Source organism: Pipistrellus hanaki (genome assembly GCF_964339955.1).
Source record: "Pipistrellus hanaki genome assembly, chromosome: 12".
NCBI classification, from domain to species: domain Eukaryota; kingdom Metazoa; phylum Chordata; class Mammalia; order Chiroptera; family Vespertilionidae; genus Pipistrellus; species Pipistrellus hanaki.
Window position 1 is genome coordinate 13,607,956 of NC_140514.1, and position 10,941 is coordinate 13,618,896.

The 10,941-nt window shown below is 60.2% G+C and overlaps 1 protein-coding gene across 1 annotated transcript in view; it reads right to left on the minus strand.

The window, feature by feature from the left end:
- Positions 1-10,432, minus strand: part of TOGARAM2 (TOG array regulator of axonemal microtubules 2) — a gene marked incomplete at its 5' end in the record, with an annotated part of 32,621 nt that extends 22,189 nt beyond the window's left edge. The window contains 8 exons of the mRNA XM_084900948.1: positions 249-413; positions 667-817; positions 3,498-3,664; positions 4,721-4,767; positions 6,456-6,619; positions 7,849-8,060; positions 8,162-8,468; positions 10,250-10,432. Of these exons, the coding sequence (XP_084757074.1) occupies positions 249-413; positions 667-817; positions 3,498-3,664; positions 4,721-4,767; positions 6,456-6,619; positions 7,849-8,060; positions 8,162-8,468; positions 10,250-10,432 (1,396 nt within the window). The remainder of the gene's footprint in view (positions 1-248; positions 414-666; positions 818-3,497; positions 3,665-4,720; positions 4,768-6,455; positions 6,620-7,848; positions 8,061-8,161; positions 8,469-10,249) is intronic.
- Positions 10,433-10,941: the final 509 nt, after the last annotated feature.

Genomic DNA, 10,941 nt, shown 5'->3' on the forward strand with positions numbered 1-10,941 from the left:
CATGTCACACAGGCTGGTCATACCTGTCTAGCCATCACAGTTCCAGTGGTGATACCCCGGGGGGTCCCAGCCCGGCCCATAGATGCTTTTGACTCCCAGACTTTGTTCCTCTCTCTGGGGGGAGGGCCACCCCTACTCTAACATGGGCAGCCAGGTTCGCCTCTGCCATGCCCATGGAATCCCAAGGCAGCCCAGCGAGAAGGGCACGTGCCCCCCCCCCCCCTGCCCCAAGCCGGTCTGGGCCCCACCTGAAGCATGGCGGGCGAAGCAGGGCTCCTGCTTGCTGACGGGGATGCTGGGCAGTGAGGCCCGCTTGGCTCGCTTCCTCAGGACGACGCCGGTGGTGTGTCTGCGGGGGCTGCTTGTCCCGGTGGGCACGGACAGGGTCCCCCTGCCCCAGAGGGGAAGGAGGCCTGGGGGGGAGAGGAAGTCCTAGGAAGGAGCCGGTTCTGTCTGATCCCCAATTCCAGCGCCCTCCTTTGGAAATGGGCCCAGGAGCGGGCTACCAGAGAGCAGCTGTGGCTCCCTGTCCAGTCTCAGGAGAGGATGGGGGAGTGGGGGGGTGCGGGGGGGGGGGGGGAGAGACTGCAGCAGCCTCTCTTTGGGCCAAAGATGTTGGCCACAAAGTCCCCCAGCCTGAGGGAATCCTGCCCCGGGTACCAGTACCTTCCTTCATCGAGGTTCTCTGGGCACTCAGGCCCTGGGCCGTGAGCTCCCTCGTGCTCCCTGACTCCTCCACCCTCTGGACCGGCTCCATCTCCTTCTTCTGCTTCAGCCGCATCGTCTCCTGGGCGGACTTGGAGATGGTGACCTGGATCTGGCACAAGGTCAAGGCAAACTCCATTACCTTTGGGGACCCAACTGGGCTTTCTATGCCTTTCTTCATCCAAGCGTGTGCCAATCACTGTTCTGGGAATAAACAAAATGGCAAGGCCGTGCTTCCAGGGTGCTTCCATGGAGTGGGGAGGCCAGGGGACAAAGAACAAGCAGGCCAGTCTCTACCGCCTGTAACGCCAGGCACTGCATGCCAACAGGAAATGAGGGGCAGAGGGCCCAGGGGACTCACTGAGGAGGCCAAGAGTAGGCAGTGACATCCGTGAGAGCAGAGAGCAGTTCATGCAGTGTTCGGAGCAGAGAGAACAGCGAATGTGGAGGCCCTAAGGCTGGAGTGCACTGGGCATGCTGGGAGCAGTGAGGAGGATCCTGCTTGGAGCACCCAAGTCAGAGGATGCTGGGCCACCGGCTGGAGGCGGCGGGTGGGACAGGAGTGAGTGCGCTGGCTCTGTGGTCCATGCCCAGGACCTGGGCTTTTCCTCTGCATGACACAGTGAGTGGCTGGAGTTCTGAGCAGAGGATGACGTGATCTGACTCCCACTGGGGGTGGGGCTCTGAGAGTTGTTTTGTGTAACTTACTTGGAAATAATTTAACACTCACAAGAAGTTGCAAAAATAGAGCAAGAGATCGCATGTATTGGGGTGATGGGCTTGCACGAGGGTAGCAGGATGGCAGCTGGCTGGATCTGGACTGTTTCAAAGTGGAGCCCACTGCTCTTGCTGATGCGTGAGGTGAGCAATGAGAGAGAGACAGGAGGCCAGGATGGGCCCAATGTTTTTGGGTGGATCAGCTGGACTGCTGGAGTCGTCTTTTACTGCCACCCACCATAGAAGATAAGTATCTCTCTCCTTTCTAGATAAGGTTATAAATAATATATAATTTATGTAATAATATAGGTCATATATATTATATATACTAGAGACCCGGTGAACAAATTCATGCATGGGTGGGGGCCGGCCAGAGGGAGGGATTGCGGGAGGTTGGCCAGCTGGCCCCGCCCACTTTGGACTGGTTGGCTGGCTGCAGTGCACATCATGGTGATCAGTCATTCCGGTCACTCTGGACACTTGGCTTTTATATACTTAGATAATTTCACTGCTACTTGACGTCAGGGGAAGGTCTGGGCTGGGTGGGGCATTTGGATGTCCTCTGGCATATAGATGGCCCTGAATGCCATACAGGTCATGGGGTCAGTACAAATGGATACGAGGCCAGAAGTCTGAGCTCTGGGGGCCTCCAGCCTGCAGAGGTCAGGGGTGTGAAGAGGGTCCGGCAAAGATGGACTAGGAAGGAGCTGCCTTTGAGGGAGGCAGAGAGCCAAGGAAGAAGCCAATCCCTGGCATCCAACCCCAGGAGGGAACCCAAGTAGGACGCGCTGCCGACGGGTCAAGTTAAAAGAGGACAGTGATGTGCCACACCTGGGACAGGAGTGGTCCTCAGTGGCCTGAATGTGGGAAGTTTGGGATGGGGGTTGGGGAGATGTGGACTAGAGCCTGACTCCGGTGGACTCAGGAAAGAATGGTTTTGGCTTTGTTTTATTTTGCCAAGAGTAGGCAGCGACATCCATGAGGGCTGGGAGCAAGCCATGCAGCATTCAGAGCAGAGGGAACAGCGAAAGTGACAGCACTGAGGCTGGGGTGGGCTGGGCATGCTGGGAGCAGTGAGGAGCTGGGAGCAGTGAAGATGAAAGAAATAACAGAGAGTGAAGATGCCAATAGGAGTGATCCAATTTCAAGAAGAATATTGTTTGTGCGCAAGAAGGAACAAAATGTTAGAGCTGGAATGTCAGATGGACTGAGCTGGAACAACAAGAGACAGTGGCGAGTGAGGGGGCTGCTTGAACTTGAGATGCCGGTGGGGGTGAAGTTATTGGCAGTGCCAAGGGCTACGGTGTGACCAGGGGAGTGAGTGGCCACTGTGAGGTGGAGGATGAGGTCACTTCACAGCACTGAGTCATTCTTTCTTTGTTTCACGGAGTCACCCTCGCTGGAGTGGAAGGACTGTGGCCTGGACCCGACCCCCACCATCCCTGGATCCCAGACCTAACATAGTACCCAGGAGGCCTTCGAGCTATGTTCATGGCACTTCTGTATCTCTCAAAGAAGGAGCACCAGCCCCCATACAGTGACTCTCCCAGCTTTACTGAATTCACTCGGGGAAGAGAATCATCTGGGCCAAGGTCACCTTCTAAGTGCAAGCCATTTGTCAGCCTGTCAAGCATAGCCTTTGGCTGCTCTGTCTCCGTCAGCTGCCTCTCGCCTGCTATCTTGGGTTCTGGCTCAGATTACTCGGCTTGGGGCACCTAAGTCCGTCTGTACTCTCCTCCACATCCTGTTTCCCTCGGAACCAGGTGTGACCTGCTCCTGCCCTCCCTCCCTCCCTCCCATCCTCCCTACCTCCCCGCTGCCCTCAGCTCCCCACCATACTCTTCCCTTCACCTAGACCCCCTCACCCTTTTCTCTCGTTTCTCTTCCTCAGCCTTCTCCCAGGCCCTCTGCAGGTTCTCGCCTCACGTACTAGGGGCAGCTGCCTCAAGGTTCTTCTTTGCTTTCCTCAAGGGGACCCACGTGGTACATTTCAGAAACATGCTTGCATGCAGCCAGGTGTCCACCCTGACCCCGACCTCCTCCTCCTCCTCCTCCTCCTCTCAATTTTCAGATACCTTGGTGCTGCTCTCCTTCAGTTCCCCTTCATTTAGCAAGCGCTGGGCTTCCTCAGTATGGCTGGCGGAAAAGGCTGTCGGCGCAGGAGCAGACTGAGATGAAGACGGAGCAGGCTTCTCTGGGGCAGCAGACCTGCCTTTGACGTGCGGGGCCAAAGGTGTTGGCTCTGAGGAGTCAAGAATAAGAACAGAACTGAGGCCTGGCCAGGGTGGCTTAGTGGCTGAGCATCGACCCATGAACCAAGAGGTCACTGGTTTCCATTCCCAGGTCAGGGCTCATGCCCTGGTTGTAGGCTCAATCCCCACTAGGGGGCATGCAGGAGGCAGCTGATGGATGATGTTTCTCATCGATGTTTTTATCTATCCTGCTCTCTTCCTCTCTAAAAATCAATAAAAACATTAAAAAAAAAAAAGGGGGGGGGGGGATGGAGCAGCAGCAGTCCCTTGGGAAGCCTGGAGGCTCTATGACCCTGCGATTGTGGTAACATTTACTGCCTAAGCCCTCCATCCTCAGGTCTTCTGCCCAACACTGCTTGGGTGGAGAAAGGCCCAAGTGAAACGTACTCTACAGAGATGCACTGACAGGCTGTCCAAAGATTAATGTTCTCCTCCTGTCATTCATCCATTCACTTATCCCTTCATTCACTCATTCAATAATCACTACACACCTTATTCCAATACTAGAGGCCCAGTGCACGAGATTCATGCACGGCAGGGGTGTGTGGGGGGTGCAGGGAGGTCCCCTCAGCCCAACCTGCATCCTCTCCAATCCAGGACTGCTTGGGGGATGTCTGACTGCCGGTTGCCTCCCTTCCAGCATTGGAGTCTATTCCCCTGACCCTGGCCCCTCCTGGCTGACTGGGGGTTAACCTCTCTCCTCCTCTGGCGAGGAATGCCCTCCCCCCCTGATCACACAGGGCAGGGCGGCCTCGCCACGTGTCAGAGGCAGCTTGGGAGCCACGGCTCTGAGTACAGGGGGATGGGCTGGCTGCTTCCACACTCAGAGACCAGGAGATGGTCCCGTAAGGCAGCACCCCATTTCTAGCTGGTCGCCACGAAGCTACACGCACTGGTGCCCGCTGACATCAGCGTCCCCGTCCGGGGAATGAGCGGCTTGGGACCAACAGCTCTCAGGTCTCCTCCGGTCCTAATTCCGACCCCAGGACCCAGCCCAGGAACCCGAGCTTGAGTGACAAGTGGGGGTGCACAGGGACAGTACATACCCAGAGGTTTAGGGGTCTTCTCCCGAGGCCCACTCTCCCGAGGCAATCTTAAAAGAACGGGGGAGAGAAAAGAACCGTGAGCGAGAGGTTGTGGGGATGTTTTTATCTATCCCCCTCCTTGCAATAGAGCTTTAAAATCCTGGGTAGGCAGCTCGAGGACAGGGTGGCAGCGAGGGGGACACTGTGCAGGGGGGTGGAGGGTGCCCTGTAAAGAGAGGGCCCAGGGGTTCAAAGCTGTAGCTCCTTCTGCAAACTTAACCGGGCGTCCCAACACAGCTCTGAGCCCGCTGCCAGCTGCACAGGCTTCGATTCCCCGGAAGCCAGTCCACACGGAGTCTGCTCCGTCCTGAAGGAAGCCCGGCCCTGCAGGAACCTGCAGCAGCGAAGTTACATCTCCCAGCTCAGAGCAGGCTGGGCTCAAGGCCCCCAAACTGCCCCACTCATGAGAGCTTAACCCCTACACTCCCCCTCGCCTGTGAGTAATGCCCCCCCCGCCCTGCACACGGGGGAGGCCCAGCCCGGAGCCTGGCCCTGGGGAGACCAGGCAGAGCGGGCCATGTGGTGGTCACCCACGCCCACGGAGCCTTGGAAGCCGCCACACCGGTAGGATGCCAGGGAGGGAAGGGAAGGAGACGGGAGCCAGGGCCCTGGGACAAACTTCAGGAACAGCCAGTTTAAGGTAGAAGAGAGAGGGCACAGGGGAAGCTGCGGGAAGGCGGAGAGCAGGCATAGAGTGAGCCCCGAGGAGAGCTCAAGGGCATCAAGCTCCAGCGATGCAGAGTGAGGAGCAATGGGATGAACGGAGAGGCCTCTGGCCCAGAGCCAGAGAGTCACTCTGGTCATTCTAGCTCCCAGACTGCCCCTCGGGGGGCGGGGCCAGGTGTGGGAGCAGGAGAGGAGGGGTGTGTCTGGTGCTGAGGGCCTGGAGGGCAGAGGAGCCTCCCACTGTGTGAGAGTCCAGAGCAAGCTCTGGCCCAGGAGCAGGTCCACAGACAGTCCCACACTCCAACTGGGTTGGGGGAGTGTGGGGACAGACAGAGGAGGCAGCTGGGGAGACACAGAGAGAAAAGCTTGAGAGCAGAGGGAGAATTCAGGACGTCAGGCTCCAGAGAATGGGAGAGAACTACGTCAGCAGAGTCTCTCTCTCTCTCTCTCTCTCTCTCTCTCTCTCTCTCTCTCACACACACACACACACACACACACAAGCTCCTATGTCAGCCTGGACTGACCACACGGATGCGCCTGGCCATGTGAAGGACACTCCATAAACTCCCCCTCCTTACGGCCCAGAGACCCTCCACCCCACTGGTCCCCAGCCTTCTTGGATATGAAGACCCTTTCAAAGTTCTGTAGCCTTACTCTCCCTCCCACACTGCCTCAAGCTCATAAGCTTATATCTTTAATATCCACCTATTAAGAGAATCCATAATAGCAAAGAGCCTCCTTGCAATAGAGCTTTAAAATCCTGTGTATCTGAGTCATGACTGCAGCAACCTCACACCAGGAAACTGGCGGGGGACAGAGGCTGAGGCACTGGGGGCGTCAGGTCAGAGCGGGGTCACAGGGCTGCAGCCTCCCCAGGTGTGTGACTCACGGTGGGGGGCGCTGCTCCTCACACGCCTGGGCCCCCAGAGCTCTGCTCTGGCAGGGGGTCCAGCCGTGGGGACCCCAAGCAGATCTCGGGGGGGATAGAAGGAGAACGGCCTGCCAGGGGCTTATGACTTAGGCTGCTTACCGTGTGGAGGGGGCCCCCGGGCCCACGAGGACATCCGGGCCTGGAGGCAGGAGGCTGGGCAGGGAGCCAGGGGTGGCCTTCGGGATGGGCGGGATCACCATGCCCCCCGGAGGCTGGTGCATCTTCTGGTCACTGCAGTGCAGGTACTGCCGGGAGGTGTGCGTCTGGGAGCAGAGGGGGAGGAAGGTCTAGTCCACAGACACACGGGCCCGGGACACTCCCCTCCGGGCCCCTCGCCCAGGGCGGCCCCTGCCTGCTGGAGCCCCCTGGGCGGGCGGCAGTGCCGGGGAGTGGCTCCAGTTTCTCTCCCCGGCCACTGGGCCCAGGCCCGGGAAGCTCGCTGTTCCCTCACCACTCCAGGCAACAAGCCTGGCAAGGGGTCCCTCATCCCTGCTCCAACCCCTTTTCTTACTCTCGTTTTCCTCATTCTAAAAAATCCCAGAGCACCAGGGCGGAGAGGGACCTTCACACGTACCTGGCCCAGCCCCCTCTTTTCATAGACGTGCACCCTGGGGCCCAGGGCGGGACGGGAATGGCCAAGGCCACACAGCCGGCCGGGAGCAGAGCAGAAAGCAGAGCCCAGACTCCCGAGTCCGCAGCCCGCACTCTTCCCCTCGGCCACGCGCCCCAGGCTGACTCGGGAAGGGCCAGAGGCAGGCGGGGTTCGGGAGCCTTTAGACCCAGGAGGCCTGGGGCCCCCAAGTGACAGCCAGGTGGCCAACAGCCCCTGCTCGGCAGGAGCTCGGGGACTCCGGGGCCGCCTCAGGGCTCCAGCTGCAAAGGTGTTGGGCACTGTGGGGGCAGGAGGGGGGGAATGAGAGGGGGACCCAAGCCCCTTCCCACCCCGAGGGCCGCACCTGGGTAAGGTGACCAGACGTCCCGCTTTTGGCGGGACAGTCCCGATTTTTAACAATTTGTCCCGCGTCCCCGTGGCATTTTTAAAAAGTTCCGATTTTTGGCTGAAACCGGTTTGGCTCAATGGATAGAGCGTCGGACTGCGGACTGAAAGGTCCCGGGTTCGATTCCGGTCCGGGGCATGTACCTTGGTTTCGGGCACATTCCTAGTAGGGGGTGTGCAAGAGGCAGCTGGTCAATGTTTCTCTCTCATCGATGTTTCTCACTCTCTATCCCTCTCTCTTCCTCTCTGTAAACAATCAATAAAATAGATTTTTTTAAAAAACAAAATAGTCCCGATTTTTGGAAAGAATCTTTTAAATCTTTTGGGCTTTTTTAAAACGCCACGGGACGCGGGCGCGGGACAAATTGCTAAAAATCGGGACTGTCCCACCAAAAGCAGGATGTCGGTGACCTTACGCCTGGGAGCCCTCCGGAGAAGCGCGGGGCTCAGGAAAGGGAGGAGGAAGGGTGGAAGGGAAGAGACAAGAGTCCTCACCGCCTGGGCGCCGGGGCTCCTCTCCCGGGGCCCCGGGCTGCCCCCGGGCTGGTCCGCGCCCCTCTCCGTGGCTGCGCCGGCCTCGGGGGTGGTGGGGGCGCTCTCGATGGGAGGCATGGGCCTGGGCAGCCTCAGCAGCCTCTGAGCGGTGGCCCGGGGCATGCCACCCCTGGGGGCCACTCCTCTGGGGCCTCCCCCAGCATCCAGAGGGGCTGTATGGGGCAGAGGGGGGGAATAAGTCAGTCCCAGGAGCTCAGAGCGTGGGGGTAACTCAGAGGTGGGCCCGGGGCGGGTGGGCAGGACCCAGGCTCACCCTGGGATGAGGCCGCCAAGCCCTCCGAGAGCCTCCTCTTCTTGAGCTTGTCCTTGATCTGGGTGGTGTCCCGGGCCACACTGCTGGCCTCTGACTCCAGCGAAGGGAGGGGCCCCGGAGGGTGGGGTCCCCGGGACGGGGCCCCGAGGTCCCCGGGGTGGCCATTCCTCGCCGGCCAGCCCTTCTGGGGAGCGTCTGGCATGAGGCTGCCGGGGTCCCCACGTCCGCGCGGGAGCTGCGAGGGCGCCTCCAGCAGGACGCTGGGCGCTGGCTGCAGGGGAGCTGGGGGGACAGAGGCAGGAGCGGCCTGGCACCCAGAGCCCAGGGCGGCACCGGGCACCGGCAGGCTCTTGGCACCACTTCCCCGGAACAGACAGCCATCTGCCCCGTGAATCCCGTCCGTCCCTGCTGGGCCCCCTGGGTTCATTCATTCACTCAGCGTAAGGTGGCCAGACGTCCCGCTTTTGGGGGACAGTCCCGATTTTTGAATGTGTCCCGCGTCCCGCGGCGTTTTAAAAAGTCCCGAATTAATCGGGACTTTTTAAAAATGCCGCGGGACAAGTTGTTAAAAATCGGGATTGTCCCGCCAAAAGCGGGACATCTGGTCACATTAAGTCTCAGCGGCATCTAGAGAGTGCGGAGCCTGCAAAGGCCGGAGGGCGAGGGGGACTCGACAGGCAGGGACTCCCTATCACCGCACAGAGAGAGGCCTCCTGCCCAGGGACCCGCCTCCAACGCCAAGCACCCAACCAGCCCCTCCAGGGGTACCCAGCACCCAGCACACCACACACACCACCCAGGCAGGAAGGAAATGTGCAGGCTGATCAGAGCCGATCGTGCCCCCAGCAGACACGGTGCGTCCGATCTCTCCTTGGCAAACGCCCGAGTATCCAGGCCGTGCCCAGCACCGGCAGGCATGGGCGACAAGGCGTGTGGGGCCCGCTCCGTGCGGCTGTTGCTCTTTGTTTCTTGTAACGTGTTTCCTCAGAGCGAATCGCTTGGCCGGTTTGCGGCAGAGCCGTGAGAACACGTGGTCACGCTAGAGCAGCACCTCCGTGAGGTTTCAAAACCGTCTGAACCTTTTTCTTTCTTAGGCAGCAAAGCACCTTCACCATATTGCTCCAAACAGAATTGTTGCCTCGTCACACATATGTGCACACACACGCGCACACACACACACACGCGTGCACACACACGCATACACATGTACACACACACCACACGTGTATACACACACCACACACAAACATGCACACACACACACACACACACACACATGTGCCAAGTGTTCTTTTTCTTTAGGATCCTCCAGTGCACATTACCCCCGCTTAAGATTGCCCCCGGCAGAGCCCTCTGACAGTCTGTGCAGGAATAAAGCACAGGGGAGACCTGCATCTAGTTTACATTCCACCGCGTGACCAGTCTCTATCGCTAACGGGCGTTCAGTGCACGAGGGAGTAAGGTCTGCTCCCAGGGGCTTACTGCAGGGGGAGCTGTGAGCTGTGCGACGCCCCCGCCCAGTGGGGCCCCTGGTGCTCAGAGGGGGCGGGTCTGGAAAACCTTCCGGAAGGGACGTGTTTGAACCGGGCCAGAAGGCGCCTGCACCTTGGGGTGGGGGAGGGGTGGACGTTGGCTGGAGCGCAGCTGGGGCTCCCACCTCACCAGCACCCACTCCACTGAGGGCAGGACCCGCCGACCCCCTCGCTCGCCAGGGGAAACTGAGGCTCCCACAGTGGCTCCCAGAGGCAGTGCCAGGCCTGGAACCCTGATCCCGACACTGAGCCGGCCACACGGCTCCCTCTCTCCGGCCGTGTCAGCTGAGGGCCCACCTCCCTCCTCACCGCCCCCCCCCCCCCCCCAGTCCTCTGCCCGTCCTCATTCTCCCACCAGGAGGGGCAGCCCTGGCACAGAGAGTTCTTAGAACATTCTCAGCTCCTCCCCAGCCAGGGAGCCAGAGGCCTGTGCCACCCACGGGGAGCTGGGCGGGGACGGGAGACACAGTGCCTGGCTATGTCTCCCTGGCAGAGCCCTATCCCCAGGAGAGTCCGAGGAAGATCCTGAGCCGGACCCCCTCCCCCCCCGAGGCACCTTACCTGGGGGGGCAGCATCGCGGTTGCCCATGCCCCGGGCAGAGGAGGCGCCGGGAGGTTGTCCAGAGGCAGCGGCGACTTTCTGGGCCAGGAGGACAGTCCTCGAGGGTCCAAGGGCCCCAACCTGCACCATGCAGGGCCCTGTGGCGGGCGGGCAGAGAGTCAGCACACGAGTAACCATGCTTCTTACACCACCACCACCCCTCCACCCACCCCCTCCCGCACCCCAGAGGCCTGTCGGGCTAAACACAGCATGGCCTCCACAGTAAACCTGCCCTGGACCAATGGGCAGCTCCTTTCTCACATTTGGCCTCTGGACATTTCACAGCCTGAGGGTCAAGGCCAGGTGGCTGCGGTCAGATTCGTGATGGAGCGTCAGACACCCACACACCTGCTTTGCCTGTGGCTCCGACAGGGCCACCTCAGGGTCTCGGGACAGTGGGGAGTGGAATCGTCACGGGGAGCTGACCCTGGGCCCCTCCATCAGCTGCTGCCGAGCACCCTGACATCAGGACGCAGGACGACTCGTGACCCTGTCACCCCTCAGTACCTGGTGGCACCTCCCAGGACCCAGCCCGTGTTGTCTTTCGGGGCGTCCTGTCTCTGTCTGCCGAAGCTCTGGCCCTCATTCTCACCCGCACTGCCCAGCCAGCCTCCGGCCCTCGCAGCCATGTCATCATCCTGCGCTGA